This window comes from Vulpes vulpes, chromosome 4 (assembly GCF_048418805.1).
Source record: "Vulpes vulpes isolate BD-2025 chromosome 4, VulVul3, whole genome shotgun sequence".
Lineage (NCBI taxonomy): Eukaryota > Metazoa > Chordata > Mammalia > Carnivora > Canidae > Vulpes > Vulpes vulpes.
The window spans coordinates 75,188,867-75,206,100 of record NC_132783.1 but is presented as its reverse complement, the minus strand read 5'-3'; the positions used below and the strand labels follow the sequence as shown (position 1 = coordinate 75,206,100).

The 17,234-nt window shown below is 41.3% G+C and overlaps 1 protein-coding gene across 1 annotated transcript; it reads right to left on the bottom strand.

The window, feature by feature from the left end:
- Positions 1 to 16,652: 16,652 nt before the first annotated feature.
- Positions 16,653 to 16,981, bottom strand: LOC140598453 (large ribosomal subunit protein eL38). The gene has a single exon (XM_072755118.1). It carries the CDS (start codon positions 16,922 to 16,924, stop codon positions 16,712 to 16,714), a length of 213 nt encoding a protein of 70 aa, XP_072611219.1. The 5' UTR covers positions 16,925 to 16,981; the 3' UTR covers positions 16,653 to 16,711.
- Positions 16,982 to 17,234: the final 253 nt, after the last annotated feature.

The following is a 17,234-nucleotide window of genomic DNA, read 5'->3' as shown; positions in this document are numbered from 1 at the left end:
CAAGGCCGGTGGGAGGCACCCAGATTGACAGTGTTTCGTTGAAGAGTGAACAAAGCTAGCTATCTTAGGGTAGACTCCCCCAAAAGCAGAGCCTGAGGCAAGGACTTAGGAGCAGGTGACTTGTGTGGGACATGCTCCAGCAATCTAGAGTTAAGAGAGTGAGAGAAGAAAGAAGAGGAAGTTTAAGGATGTGTTTATCCATGTCGCCATCATAGATAACAGGGTTCAACCAGGGCCCCTAGGAAGTACCCAGGGTGCCTCCAGCACTGTCCACCTCCAGGAAGGATGCTGCGGCATGTATTCATGGCTCCCAGTGCCCACTACATGAGGAGAGCACTGGGTCCCCAGCATTTCTGGGTTGCAAGCACACACAGGCCAAGAAAAGGACCCAAGGCAGACATCAGAAAATTGATGAGATAACTCTGAGCTCACCAGAACAGTCCACCACAACTACAAATGAAATCAGAAGTGATAGAAAGGTAACATGGATACAATGGCTTCTGCCACAATCTTCCATAGGCTTCCTTCTTAGGTTATACTCTGAGGGAGGAGTTCCAAAGCAATGACACTTATGCCCCAATGTTGTTTTCAAAGAATCAAGCTTTTTCAGTTTCTCTTTAGAGTTTCCAACACACACCAACCCCTAAATATCTAGTGATTTCAGACACGGACCCAATGTAGAGGACGTCACCCAGTGTAGAGGACATCACCCCACCCCCAACTTGGCAAGTCAAGGCCACATGCACCTGAGCATAGGACCACAGGGACACTTGTGGTGCACTGGAGCATCTGAGGAGCTTCCTGAAGACACGACTGGAGGGAAAGCCTCATTCTCTCTTACATCGGAATAGAAGTCTACAGAGATTCTCCAGCTGCAGCTCCATATGTGTCCACAAATGCCCAAATGCCTGTATGCTAATGGCTTTGCAAGGCAAGATTGCTGCCCTGAGCTCCATAAACCGACCTACCTGCCGGACTCATCTACTTGGAGTCTACCAAGCAACTCAGACTCAACACAAATAAACCTAAACTTATTATCTGCCCTTCATACCCCACCATGAATCCTCCTTCCATTCCTGGATTCACTTTGCCCATGAATGGCACCTCTGTCTACCTGCTAGACCATAAGAGAAATCTGAGGCCCAGTCCTAGTCTGACCTCTCCTTTTGCCATGTAGGTCCAATTCATCAAATTCCTTTCCATTAACCACGAAATCTGTCTAAAGTGAATTTGCCTAAACCTGTTTGCCTAATGATCAATTTCCTAATGATTTTTTTTTGCCTAAGATTCTGAATTAGGGATTATAAATTGAGATTTTTATAAACAATTTCCCCAAAGATACCTTGAAAGTAATTTTATATTTTACATAATCATTTATTAGTTTTGCAGCATTTTACCAGTAGTATGATTATTTTGTACATATTTGAGTACCTTTTTATAATTTAACATACTTTTCTATACTTCTAATATATCTTTTTACACTTCTAGTATTTTCTGAAATAATGCTCTTTCTAGCAGTAAATATCTGTAAGATAGGCAGAATTTCAAAAAGAATTTACTTACCAAATTCACCATTTGTATTTTTCCTTTCCTCTTTTTGTCTTTTGTTTTTCATGACACAGTTTATGTATGTATTATCCAAAAAGCATATCTGGTATCCAATGGCATCTGGCCCCAAGGATCAAGGACTAGGAAAAAATGTTTGGAAAGCTATTATCCGGGCAGCCCCGGTGGCGCAGCGGTTTAGCGCCACCTGCAGCCTGGGGTGTGGTCCTGGAAACCCGGAATCGAGTCCCACATCAGGCTCCCTGCATGGAGCCTGCTTCTCCCTCTGCCTGTGTCTCTGTCTCTCTCTCTCTCTCTCTCCCCCTCCGTGTGTGTCTCACATTAATAAATAAATAAAATCTAAAAAAAAAAAAGGAAAGCTATTATCCACACAAGGACTCATACACAAATGTTCATAACAATATTATGCATAATACTCTCTGGCCCCAAACTGTAAATAACCCCAACTGCCACAAATTGGTAAACGGAATACAATTAGCCAAAAATAAGGAAATGGAGTATTAATGTGTGCAACAACATGGATGGATCTCAAAAACATGGTGAGCAAAAGAAATCAGAACAAAAGTCTACAAAGTATACGATCCTTTTTAAATGAAATTCTACGACAGAAATGTAGTGACGTAACGCAGGTCAGTGGTCGCCTGAGGCCAACAGTTGATAGGATTGACTTCACAAGGGTCACTATTAAGAAATTGAGTTGCAGAAAAATTAGGTTACTTGTACGTTTATTTCCACACAACCAGAAGGTGGGCTGGATTCAAATTCTGCTTCTATTTTCCTAAATCACTCTTCATCTCTGATCACTAGTTTCATAAAATCTGTTTCATTTGGGGCCACATCTTCCTAAGATACATCAGTTTTCTTGGAGCTAGACCAGTGTTTCTCAACCTTACTTTGTACTGTTGTCCCCGCCTTCAGAGCCCTTTTATATTTTTTTTCCTATTTGCCCCCACAATGTTGATTTCTGTTTATGAACTGTAGACCTTGGGAAGACCACAAACCATTGTAATACCTTTTTGCCCCACCCCAACCAATCTTCATGCCCCTGGAGGCAATAACACTTTTACTGGGAAGGTATGAATATGTTGGAGGGAACTTTAGACGCTTTGTCGAAACTGATGTTTTAAAATAACTTACTGTTCCTTCTGAAAATGAGAAAATTCCAACTGCCTCACACACATGGTATTAATTTCCTGTGTATATAAGTGGCCAGGCTCTAAAAGAAATTGGAATGGACTGCATTGGACAGAAAGCCTTGTTATGCTTAACACCTGCCACCCACACATGCCTCCATACACACGTGTGCACTCACACACATACACACCCTGCTGTTGCCACGATGGACCAAGACTTACACACTGCCCCAGCTGACTGGCTGGGAACACATTCAGCTGGTTGGCTGAGGGAGCCCTGGGGACTAGTCCAAGCATGGCTCAGGTGGTAAGAGCCAGCGGGTAAAGGGCAGTGCTTGAAAGGGCCAATCACATACTATCAGAACATAATGGCAATTTCTAAGGATTCAGCTCCACAAGGCCGGATGAGGCTATTCTTCCAGGAACTATGAGTCTGTTTTGGTACCTGACCTTGACTGAACAAAGCTGTCTGTGCCTCCAGAGACAGGCCATCTGGAGCTCATAATAGGTGTATAGCTGAGTCTGGTAAGGACAATCAAATAGACAAAGCTCCTTGACAACAGAGCACTTGGCTTTATAGTACCACCTGAAATACATGCGTAGGCCATCCAGTAGCCTTCCAACAAGTGTTCGTGTTAATTGAGGTCCAATTAGTTTTTGCCTTTCAGCTTTAGAAGTGTAGCCAAGAAAACAAACTGACAAGTGGGTCTAATGTGAATGAAAGTAGAACCCTGAAAAAATGTTGATATAGTCTATCCTATTTTTAGCCAATTAAATGGCAAATGCTTATTCAGAGCCCACATCACATAAAGAAATATAAGCTACAGTTCCTGCACTTAAGAGAGCCTTGATCTAGCTACGGAAGTAAGATATATATACAATTAGAGGGGCTGCTTTTGGTTGACTATGAAATCAGTGGGCCAGGCACAGATAAGATGATGGTTACAATAATGGCTACTGCTTACTAAGCGTTTTTATGCCCAAAAAAGCATTAATTATTTCACATACATTATCCCACTTAATCTGCACTGCAACACTAAATGATTGGTACTACTATCTCCTTCTTATAAATGAGGAACTCATCTCCTCTCCTCCAAAAAAGTTTCTCCCTTATAGTTCTGAGAATTCTTTGAAGGCATCTTAATTGTGTTCTCTTAACTAGCCCTATTAACTATTTGTCAGGCTTACTGGGGATGCCTGTGTGGCTCAGCAGTTAAGCATCTGCCTTTGGCTCAGGGCGTGATCCTGGAGTACTGGGATCGAGTCCAATATAGGGCTCCTTGTGTGGAGCCTGCTTCTCCCTCTGCCTATGTCTCTGCCTCTGCCTCTCTTTCTCTGTCTCTCATGAATAAATAAATAAAATCGTTTAAAAAAAAAGGAAATTATCAGGTTTACTATTTTTCTCCTTTTCCATTCCAGCTCTTGGGCACTATATCTTGAACTGCAAATAGCTACTGCATGGTAACCTTTTGTTGTGCAAATATCCCAGATTTTCATCATTTATTTATTACTTCCATTGATTCCATGGGTTGACCAGTTGGTTATTCTGCTTCATGTGGCATCATCTGGAATGTTGGGATGACCTGGTGAGAATGACCTCAGTCGTGACCAATAACCGGTACTGTCTGTCCACGGGGAGCTTCAGACTTCCTCTCCATATGGATGCTTGGGCTTCTGCATACCATAGGGACCAGATTCTCAGGAGTGTTCCAAGCAGCAAAATTAGCTGTTGCAATCTCCTGAAGCCCCGCCTCTGAAGTCATACAGCATCGTTTCTGCTGTATTACATTGATTAAGGCAAGTCATAGGATCAAAACAGACCAATGCAGATTCAGGGAAAAAGGAAATAAATCCCACCTCTTGGTGGGATGAGTGGCAAAAAAAACTTGAGGTTATCTCACTTTTCCTGCAGTCACCAAAACCACCACCACCAAATCTTGTAAAAGGTCACAGAAGCCCCGTATCATTTGGTCCTAGGCACACAATACCATACGCTGGTGGAGCTAATGTGTGCACTGACACTGCCACCTCCCATTACTGCTGACACCGGCAGTGTTATTACCTGTCAGTGGAGAATCACTACGAAGTCACAGGCACCATTCCTTATTACCATTAACACTACTGAAACCAGTGCTAGCCAACATCTTGTGTCCTCATTGTCCAAACGAGATTTTAACATAATTACTCTGAGGATTTTATTCATAGCCCCAGTGACAGACAGGTCGGAGCTCAGGGACTGTGGGCCAGGGTCAAGGGGTGCTAAGTGGCACAGCTTTGGGCCTGAGGATCTAACATAGTACTCTACTCAGTGCTCCCCTCTGCTCCTAGGCACTGCCCTGAACCAAACCTGGTTACCTCATTTCCAACATTTTTGGGATGAGTTCTAAGAATCTCCTGCAGTTGACTCCCAAGGGGCCCCCACCTTGTCTTCTAGAAATGATGGAATTGTAAAACTGTACTTTATCTAAATCCAAGTGAGGCCTCCTGCTACATACAGACATAGAGAGAGGTCAGTGACTTGAAATTATACTGAAATGCAAATGACAATTTAAAATCCTTCCCTAGGAGAGCCTGAGTGGCTCAGTCAGTTAAGCATCTGTCTTCAACTCAGGTCATGATCTCAGGGTCCTTGAATCGAGCCCGATGTCGGGCTCCCTGCTCAGCATGGAGTCTGCTGTCTCTCTGTCCCTCCCCACTGCTCATGCTCTCTTTCTCTCAAATAAATAAAATTTTTTAAAAAATAAAATAAAATAAAATCCTTCCCTAGAACAATGAATACCAGAGCTTTTTAATTGTCATTTACAAATGGGACCAGAAAAGAAACGCCAAAAGGAGGGCTGCCTGCAAAAGGTGAGCACATGCTCCATGCCAGACCTTGATGTCACTGAATATTTGGAACATGTTATCTAATGTAATCCTTACAACATACCTACAAGGTAGATGATAATGCTCCCATTTTACAGATGAGCCCATTGAGACTTAAGAAGTTACCTCAATTGCCTGAAGTTGCACATAAATTGGGTGCTGCCCCCCTCTCCAGGCCAGTCTAACTCCCAAAACACAGCCCCTTCCCTGCCGTGCTATCCTGTCTTACTTACCTAGGATGTCCTCAGTATTTTGCATCCCCACCACCTGGCTGCATGACCTTCACCTAGTCCATGCTGACTCACTGCTGATGGTGGAAGACTTTCCACAGTACGCCTGAAGCCAGCCTGGATGACAGCTGAACACAGTCTCATCAAGTTCCTCCACAGAAACAGCCAGTGCCAACAGTGAACCTCTCTAGCTTTTAAAAGGCTTTTTTTCATTGAAAGAAATAGAATTTTGCTGGATTTTTTTTCTTTTTCAGATGGAAACCTTAGTAAGGAAAGCTAAAAAGACATCATGCTAACTGACAAAATTCTGGCTCCCTGTGGGGGTAAACATACACAGTATTCTTAGCTGGGAAGTCACTGTCAATTTACCTCTCCATTTGTCAGCCAAAATAATGAACGCACAGAGTAAAATGGCTTTCTGAAAAAGATTTTCCCCTTGCTCAAAGAAATTATCAAAGCCAAGGGCAAAACAACACTTATGTCTGACCCCCACAATGGAACTTGGTTCCCAGCTTACGCTGAACTCATGTTCCACACTGTTTCCAGTACCTAACCGGTCTAAGACTTCCTCACTTTTCTAACAGGCACAGGGAGTAAAGAATTTTCTAGGGAAAAAATTATGTGCCCGCCGAATGACTATAGTTTGGCAAAAAATATTTTTAATTGTTTCCTAATCCTTGAAATGTGAGATATTTGAGTGAGAACCACAATGAAATATGTGTGAGAGAAACACAGTGAATCACATTTTACAGGTAGTAAAAAAAGAACCAGAGAGAAATTGAGTGATTTATGTGCTATTATAGAGAGAGTCTGAAATTTGAACTCAAAGCTGTCAACATCCAGCTTCGTGATTACTTCCTTGAAAATTATGCTTCTCACAAACCAGCATCCTCCCAGGATCCTAAATTCAGTCATGCCAAGCTATCTGAATAGACTGCACCATCTATATCCATTCAGAGGTTTAAACGCCAATGTTTTGCTTGTCAGAATATTAACCCTAACATGATTCATCTACTCACTAACAAATGTCATACCAATTTTGGTCTTGTTTCCAGGTTTAATCCATCAGAACTGTCATCCAAAGCATTTTTTTAAAGCATAGTTACTTTAAATACAAGTTGAAGAGAGTTTCACTAACCAATATAAGCTTGTATCTAATATTTTAGCTAATCTTACAGATATAGACCAGAAAAAACATTCAATTCTAAGCAAAGCTGGAATCTAATCTTAATTCCTTTAAGACAAGGATGAATGAATGAATGAAGTGGCTATTTTGCCCAGTTGATCAGCTATTTTGCTTGAAAATTCTATAGGATTAAGTGGTCTTACTAGAAGTCCACAGCAGATGAATGGACTTCCTGAGTACTTTTTAGGTGATCCAGACTCTACTAAAATTTCACCATTATCAGCAAACTGCATGTAATAGAAAACCCATGCAACCATGTGAACATGTAATTTTTTTTCTCTTTTCCAGCAGTACACCAAATACAGAGAGAAGTGTCTTTATACCTTTGCAGACAGTGTAAAAGCGTCACTCCCAGATGATGGCCAGGCCTCCCTCATGTCCCACTGCCAGTTGAGTACCATGTGGTCACCAAGCAGCTGTTCAAGTGAGGTAACACTCCCTTGTTTCCACTTAAAACACTAGATCAATGTCCTGCCCAAGTTCAGTGCTGAAATAGGTCTAATTGGAAGCAGTGGGAATGTAGCCACTGAAAGGAAAAATAATAATACAGACGATCCCAAATGCCACATAATTCCAAATTCGAATCTCACATTTTCAGTGTAGGGGAAAGATGAGGGAGCAAGAGGGAGACCAACCTAACCGCGAGAGAAGATGTGGCGAATATTGCCCTGACTTCTGATTTAGCAACTCTATTTTCTCTCTGTGGTACTCTCAACAGTGCAATCAAAATGTGATAAAAATTTTATTTTTTATGTGTGAGCACTGACTATGCACCAGCTGTTGAAGCAATAAATTGCTTTCACAATTTACAGATTGCTACAAGTAAACCGCTTCGTGTAATCTTCATAGCTCAGTAAAGTAGCTTCTAGAATTATACCCCATTTTACTGATGAGGAAAACACAAGTTCAGAGAAGCTAAGTGACTTATCCAAAGTTACACAGGTAACAAGCTGCACGCTGCACTATTATGATAAAATAAATAAATATAAACTGTATTTTTTATCATGCAGGATAGTAGTTCCTGACCCTGGCCATACTTAGAACTACCAGAAACTTTTATTCTAAAATAATAATGCCTGTATCCCCCTTTAGAAATTCTGATTTAATTGATTAGGGTGGGGTCTAGGCAATTTTTCTTTTTTTTTAAGTTTCTCTACTCTAACGTGTAGGCAGAGTTGATAACCACTGGACTATGTCACTTAGAATACGTTGGTGGTTCTCAAGCTTTAGCATTCATCAAAATCACAAGAATCACCCAGAGTTTCTGATTCTGTAGGTCTGCTTGGGACCTGAAAATCTGAATTTCTAACAAGTTTTCAGGTGACACTGATGCTACTGGGATGACATTGTGAACATCGCTGTTCTAGGGAGAGACTAAGTTTAAAGGGACTGGCTAGAGGTTCACCAAGCCTGTTCTCTCTTCCTGGGTACACAGCTAAACTTTGTTTCCCAGCCTCCTTGCATCTATATGGGGCCACATGGCTAATTCTCACAGATGGCATATGAGTGGCAATGATATTTCACTTTAGGTCTGAAGCCCTTGAGAGCAAGTGTACCTTTTCCATATAGTCCCTGTCTTTCCTTGTCTGCTGGCCAGATGCAGAGACTCCAGTCTCTGAGACCTCATCAGAGAGACTGTAACCACTGAGTCTCTAAATGAAAGCACAGAACACACCAACCCCATTCCCAAGGACCCACATAGACCGTGATATGAGTAAATAATAAACCTTTATTGTTTCTTATAGGCCACTAGGATTTAAGGGTTGTTTTGTCAGCAGTTAGTCCTATCCAGAAAACACTACACTAATAAAATTGTAGGCAAGCCATGGGACATCCCTGAGCCTCGGTTTTTTTCATCTGTAAATGGGAAATTGACTAAAATAGGCTCTCAGATCACTTCCATTTGTAACATTTTATGATTCTATAATACTAATAATTCCTAAGTCAGGCGGAAACAATTCTAAGCACAAAGAGAAATAAGAATCTCTGTCTTATTCAGCATTGCCTTTAGGATATAGGTGGAATACAGAAGAGTGTAGTCTATTCTGCACACACCTAAAGGTCAAGCTAGCTGTCAGTCTTTGTTCTGCCTGAAGTAAAAATCTGGTAAGAACAGAAAGTCCAATAAATACTAATGACAATCCTAATAACAACGCAATCCCCCTGGAGATAGATAATTGAGACATAATATGATATGCAAAAAAAAAAAACCACCCTTTTGCTTGTGTAAGTATTCAAAGGTAGGATTAGTAAGATAAATGCCATTTTAGCACATTTTCTTACCAAATTCTTCTCTCTGCCATTTTAGCATCTATTTTGTCATTAAAACCAAAAAGAATGGCTGAATACGCAAATAAATTGTTTCTGGAAATACCTAACAAAGCAAACCTGAAACTCATGTTTAAGATGGAAAGTTACAGCTGACTTTTTCCTCTCAGAGCTGATACCAAACCAGTGTGGCTCCTACAAGAAAGTTAATCAGAATTGAAAAGAACAGTGACCACAGATAATTTACTAAAATGCCTGACCCCTTAGGCTGACAGCTCGGTACGAGAAGAGCAGTTGATTTTAGGCTAACATACAGGCATAAAAAGATAAAGTATGTTAAAAATGTTTTTTATGTAGAGAAAAAAATTAAATATTCTCAGCAAATATTTGTTGAGTAGTTACCATTGTACTAAGGCAGAAAGACAAGTAAAATTTGTAATCATAAGCCACAGGCAAAGCAGAGAGAGATGTGGGAACTACAGCCCTGCTTCTCATGTCCTTTCTCTCTTCTTTTTTTAAAGATGTATTTATTTATTCATGAGAGACACAGAATGAGAGAGGCAGAGACATAGGCAAAGGGAGAAGCAGGCTCCTCACTGGGAGCCCGATGTGGGACTCAATCCCAGACTCTGGGATTACGCCCTGAGCCGAAGGGAGATGCTCAGCCACGGAGCCACCCAGACGTCCTTCCCATGTCCTTTCTTAAACTGGAATGTGCTCTGGCCCAGATTTAACATATGAGGTCTTTAAACTGCAGATGCAATCACTTCATTTACAGGTCTACTGCTAATTCTTTCTCCCAAGCTATTCTATGTGCCTGACCTACACATCTCCTTCCTTATTCTAATTTTTTTAAGGATTTTATTTATTTATTCAGGAGAGACACAGAGAAAGGCAGAGACATAGGCAGAGGGAGAAGCAGGTTCACAGGGGGCCTGATGCGGGTTTAGGTCCAAGGACCCAGGGATCAGGCCCTGACTCTCAACCACTGAGCCACCCAGGTGTCCCACTCTTCTTATTCTAATTAGCACCTCCTTAATTCCTTGTTTTCAATGAAAATACCACTTCCTTTGATGACTCCTCAGACTAGGTTATTTTGTTGTTGTTCTGTGCTACAATAGCCATAACTATACTTTTTTGCTATGGAACGTATCATCTTTTATGATAATTTTTTTTGTTGTCTATCTGAGAGAAAGAGAGAAAAGGAGAGAAGGGAAAGGAAGGGAAGGGAGAGAGTGACAGTGAAGGAAAGACGAAGTGAGGGGAGGGAGAGGAGGGGAAGGAAGAGGAGAAAGAAGGAAAGAGACTGACTTTCTTGTTCAGCATGATATACCTGATGGCTATCACATTAGTAAATGTTGAGGGCCCTGGGTGGCTCAGTCAGTTAAGCATCTGCCTTCGGCTCAGGTCATGATCCCAGGGTCCTGGGATTGGAGCCCCAGCGTTGGGCTCCCTGCCCAGCTGGGAGTCTGCTTCTCCTTCTACTTCTGCCCTTTCCCAACATTCATTCACGCTCTGTCTCTCTCTCTCTCTCTCTCTCTCTCCTCAAATAAATAAATTAAATTAAAATCTAAAAAAAGAAAGAAAGAACTTAGTAAGTGTTTCCTAAATGAAGATGAACTAAGCTTGATGGGGAGCAGAGGAAGGAGCCATTGATTATGCCTGGAAGGGAAATGGGAAAACGTATTCACCAACACACATAAAGATTTGAACTGAGCTGTGGCTGGTGGGAGGCTCATTCATACAGCCGGTGATGGCCAGTACAGTCCTCCCATATCTGTTTGACAATGGCAGATACCAAGGTAGAATGATTAGAAAAGGAGGACACATCTACTTCCTTCTCTGAAGAGGTGGAAAATTTTAAAGCCTTAAATCCCAGGAAGTGAATTACGATCTTAGAGGTGATACATCTGTATTTTCAAGAACTCAAGTCAAAATAAGGGCTGAAGAAGCAAAGGGGAAAAACTACCGAAGAGAAGGTGAGGTGTGTCTAGAGTCAATCTGTTTGTCTCTCCTTTGCAGAAGCGCTCAGTAAATGAATGATTCTGGCCAGGGGGGTTATTATGTTTCCCATTTCCTCGCTGAGCGTTTTTTTCTTCTTCAAAATAACCATCAGCAATGAAATCATAATAGCCAGTGCCGAATCTTTTCAAAGTTAGATTTATGGATCCTATCATGATCGTTAGGGACAATACTTAACTAAGACAGGAAACAAATATGCTTCCTAGAGACATGTAATTCCGATAAGGTACAGCCTACAGTAGTATTATAGTTGAAATGCCATTACGAATGCCAAGTTGCTTCCTGATTCATCAGTGTATACATCATAGCAGGAATTCCCTCTGATTGCAGCCTTGCCTAGACTCTTAAAATTAATTGCTGTAGTCCCCATCTGCCTCCTTGTGAGAAAAAGAAATGCATTCACAGCAACTCCTGAGAGAAAGAGTTCTAGAAATAAATACAGAAATGAAGAAGGTCTTATAACTCCATCCCTCTGCTATCATCCCTAAGTCCCCCTCTCCCATTCCAGGCCTCCTCAGATGATGCTTGCCCTCCTGCCTTCCTGAAAATCAGACACATGAAAGGAGATCACCCCAGAAGCCCAAAACAAAGCAGCCTTAGGCATAAGTGAAATTGATGATCATCTGCCCTAGGAGCGACCCAGGAAGAGCCTCCAGCTTCCAAACTCTCTCAGTGGCATTGTACTAAGGCTGAAAATTCTATCCTCAAAATTTTCTTCTAAATGAAGAAGGCATTATCAGAAACCAAGATCTGGGGTGGCAGTAAGACACATTTACAGCCACTTTCCCTCACCTCCAAACAAACCTCCCGAGCAATACACTGCCCTCCTGAGAGATGATGTCTCTTAGCTTCAGATAGGGAACAGAGTTTATCTGTTTCACAAAGTTGGGAGAAGTTGGTCATTTCTAGATCAATCTCATTTGGACAGCATGGCTACCTGGTAGGTAGGTGTCATTATCCCCTTCACACAGGTAAAGAAACAGAGCCAACAACAAACCAGTGTAGAAATTTCCCCAGTTGTTAAATGCTTCACCCAAACACATCTCTGAGGGGTTGCATTTCATATCCATCTAGAAGGTGCAGTTGTACCACCTGGGCAGCTCATGCCTCCTCCTGTTGAGTAGCCAGCTCCTGCTCATCCTTCAGATCTCAGCAAAACTGTCAACCCCTCAGAGAAGCCTTCCCTGGTTACCCACTCTAAAGTCCATTGCCTCTGCTTTCTCTCACAGCACCCTATTCTTTGCATTCATCACATTTATCATAGTTTGTAAGTACATACTAACTCCTTTGTTTATATTCTTGGGTACTAGACTGTAAAGTACATGAGGGCAGAGGTCATCCCTCTCCTCAGCACCAGAAGAATAGCATACAACATAATAGATGTTCAATAAACTGCTTAAATGAATGATGAATGGAGTTGCATTTCTGATCAAAATCATGTAATCATTACCACTATGTATGGTATACAGCCTCCCCATAAATGTGAGGATAAATTCCACTTGAAGCCTAAAGTCTCTCATTCAGTAAGTGATTGAACAAAATTCTCTCTCAGCCATCAAGGAGAGGCTACTCATCCCCATCATGCTCCAGAGTCCCTGGGGCCAGCCTTGGCAACCTCCTTGGGGCTTTCCCTCCTGGTCATTCTCATTTGCACTTCAAAACCTCCCACTGTCACCCTTGAAGCTCAAACCATCTGATTCTAGCACCTGCTAAGTTTGCAGTATCTATATTTATTCATATTATCCTAAAAGAAGACATTAGTTTTCTGGTGCACAGTTATTACTATTTACAGCAATAACCACATCACTTCTCTGTCTCAATTCTTCCCTTCTAGGGCTACACAATGAGACCCAGGGGTCAAGATCTGTTTTATAGGCAAGAAACCCAAACAAATTAATCTGAGAGCTTATCTAGGATGAGGCCATCTGTGCCCCCTCTTCTCCTGAGAAAAACAAAACTTTTCTCCTTAAATTCTCCTTGGAAAGAGAAGGGGAGGATCCTAAGTTCTGCTCTTTTGGAATATAAATAAATGCCTCCATCTGCAAGTTCACAATCCCTGGAAGGTCTCTGTGGTCCTGAATTTCATTCTTCTTCTGAAATGAAACATTTACCTCAGAGGAGATAAATCTCTCTGGACGGTCTCTTACTATCTACTCATTCTTTAAACCCTAAGACTTGTCCTTTCACCCAGATCCCAGGTTTCTTTTGCTCAGAAAGCCCTAACCATATAGAAACATAAAAATACTTTCTCTACAGCCCCACACCACCCTCTGGTTCTCCCCAACCTACCATCTCTCAATTTCCTGTTCGTTCTTCCACTTTCATAAGCACCCATAGATCTTGGCCCTTGAATCTCTTCTGAATTCTTCCATCAGCCTAGAGACTTCCCCACCAAATGTGGGGAAGTGGAGAAGCCCAATATTCACACAAAATTGAGGTAACTAGAGGTGTATCAGTCAAGATCAAGTCGGGAAGCAGTAGTATCTGATGTGCTCCAAGTATGGAGGATTGAATACAAGGAACCAGAGGCACCTGGAAGAGCCAGAGGAGTGAAACTCAGAAAATTCAGGGATTAAAATCCTGAGCCTGGGATCCCTGGGTGGCGCAGCGGTTTGGCGCCTGCCTTTGGCCCAGGGCGTGATCCCGGAGCCCTGGGATCGAGTCCCATGTCGGGCTCCCGGTGCATGGAGCCTGCTTCTCCCTCTGCCTGTGTCTCTGCCTCTCTCTCTCTCTCTCTCTGTGTGTGACTATCATTAAAAAAAAATTAAATAAAATAAAATTTTTTAAAAAAAATAAAAATAAAAAATAAAATCCTGAGCCTATCGCACAGACTTAAAGATCTTGCAAAAAACCCTAAGAGATTTCTCCAAATTTCACATCTCCATCTCCCTTCAGCACCTCCTAAGAGAATAATGGCCTTTCTTCTTCCATTTTCCAGTCTCCCCTCATTGGCAGACCCCAATCCATCTTCAGGGTTTGAAGAGGGAAGAGGATTGTAGGAACCCCAGAAAAAGAAATCAGGTAAGGACCTTTCGATCTGATTCTAAGTTGATGACAATCCAGCACGAAGAGTCATGATTTTCTCTATTTATTCTATTTTAAAGTAATCATGATGGGGAACACCTCCAACAACAACTTTTGCTGTTCTCCATCTCCAGAGAGGGCCTCATGGAGCCATTTCCTAGAGGGAATTGCTTGCATTATATATTTGGTCTTTCCAACCAGGAAGTCCTCAGCTTTGTTTTCAGCAAAGATGAACATGAGTAGGTGACGATACCCCCTAAACAATTCTTTAAGTACTAAATTTAGATGTTGAGTCTAGATTCACAAACAGAATGTAACAACTGCTTGAATACATGCAGAGGAAGTTCCACTGCTACATTTTCAAGGAACTATTCTGGATCATTTTCATTAGGGAAGAATTTCCTCTAAAATCATGAAATTCAAACTATGAATATCAAATATCCTTTGATGTTTCAGGTTTTCATGATTGAAAAATTCTGTGCTTTTTCTGCCACATTAAATAAAAATGGAAAAGTAAAATGGTTGAATGAGCGGTGGCATGAAATTTCTTTTAACTCAGCATGAACCCACAGAAACCAAGAAACATAAAAAGTTCACCAGTTTCAAAAGGAATTGAACTCATCAATGAAAAACTGAAAAAAAAAAAAAAAAAAACCTATCCAACTTGAAATTAACCTCCTAAATCTTGCAAGATAGAAACACACTTATATGGTACACTCTAAAAACTTAATATTCACTACATGGGATATTTTTTTTTTAATCAATTTATTTATTTAGGATAGTCACAGAGAGAGAGAGAGAGACAGAGACAGAGACAAAGGCAGAGGGAGAAGCAGGCTCCATGCACCGGGAGCCCAATGTGGGATTCGATCCCGGGTCTCCAGGATCACGCCCCGGGCCAAAGGCAGGCGCCAAACCACTGCGCCACCCAGGGATCCACATGGGATGTTTTTAAAATCAAAGTATACCACAGAAATATCTTATTTTATTGTGCTTTGCAGATACTGTGTTTTTTTACAAATTGAAAGTTTCTGGCAACCCTGCATTGAGAAAGTCTGTGGGTGTCATTTTACCAAGAGCATTTGCTTACTTCACGTCTCTGTATCACATTTTGGTAATTCTTGCAATATTTCAAACTTTTTCGTTATTATTATATTTGTTATGGTGATCTGTGCTCAGTAACTATGACTTACTGACAGCTCAGATGGCAGCATTTCTTAGCAATAAAATATTTTTGAATTAAGGTGTGCACATTTTTTTAGACATGATGCTGTTGCATACTTACTAAACTATAGTTTAGTGTAAACATAACTTTACTACATACTGGGAAACCAAAAAATTCATTTGACTCACTGTATTGCAGTATTTGCTTTATTGTGGTGGTCTGCAAATGCAATATCTCCAAGGTATTCCTGCATAGCAGTTACTGAACAATCACTAAGTAAAATGCTAAGAATTAAGAATGTGTCCTGAAGAAGGGGATGCAAAGTAGAAGTACAGATGTTCCATGGAATACAAAAATAAACCAATAATCAACCATAAGATGACCTGAATATAATTGGAAACTGAAAACTGAAGCTAACGAGATCATCTGCCCTACAAAGAGCCTTCTGCATAAATATGGTTTCTCACAATACATATAGTTAGCCACAAAAAGAAACTGCAGAAGAAATAAACCTTAAATGAGCCTTATCTTCTCACTGCCCCCACACAGGCAATGGCTACTCCTGCATCAGAACAGTCACTGGAGCCTTTACCTTCACTGCTCTGTCCTTTTCTATTCCTCCTCAGAGCACTCCTCTCTGAATGAGAATGCTTATTAACAAAAGTACGCAGAAGATATATCACATACCAGGATTTGTATGTGATACAAACACATACCTATGCTGGGTTTGTGGGGGATACAAGTCAAATAAAGTAGTCTCATTTCACAGAGCAGAAGAAAATGCAGAGTCCAAATTATGGCCCATCCAGAATCCTGCCCTTCTGGGAACAGTAACCTCCCACCAACACTTGAATAATGCTCCCTACTCTACGATGTGATTCAAGTAGGCTCTGTAATGTTCCATTTGATCTCAGACCCCTTTAGTAGAGTATTGGTCCACAGTGGGCATGTGACCCAGCCCAAACCAACCAAAAATGCTGCCTCTGACTTCTCCGAGTGAAAGTAAGAAAGTCAATTCCTTTCTGAGAATAGAATAATAGAAGTTGTAAAGTGTAATATTCTTGAACTATCAGTGGATAGGTTTTCCACAACATGAAAGAAAGTTTGTGAGAGATAGTAAAAGTAACAGCAGTGAAACAGAAAAATTGTACCAAGAGACTAAGAAGGAAGCATGCTCTTATGACTCCTCAATATTTTTTTTTTTTTTTTTAATTTTTAAAATTTTAATACAGTTCAAATCAGTGGGCCAGGTTCATTTTAGCTCCTTCACTGCCAAACCTGGGGGCAGAGACTGCTTGAGTTTCTCTGCCTTCTCTTTGTCTGTGATGACCAAAGTATAAAGATATCGGCTGCATCGAACTTTAAACTTCACATTATCCTTATTCTTCTTGATCTTGACGGATTTGGCGTCCTTCCGCCGGGCCGTCAGCAAGAAGTCCTTGATTTCCTCGATTTTGCGAGGCATGGCAACGGGGGTCGCGGGGGTCAGCGCGCGCCGGCACCCGCAGAGACACTCACAGCAGGCGGCCGACTCCTCAATATTTTTTAGATGGCTCGTGTATGTGTGTGTGTGTGTCTGTGTGTGTCTGTGTGTTTCTGTGTAAGAATAAACCATTAAAATAGTCTAGAAGTAGGATATTAAAGTCCTTATAAACTAAGCTAAGGACTTGCTTTATCCTGATGAAAAATGAAGGGGCTCACTAAAAGACTTTAATCAAAGAATCCCAAATCTTTTAATTGAACAAAACCCAAACTCTCCAAGATTTAGCTCTAGA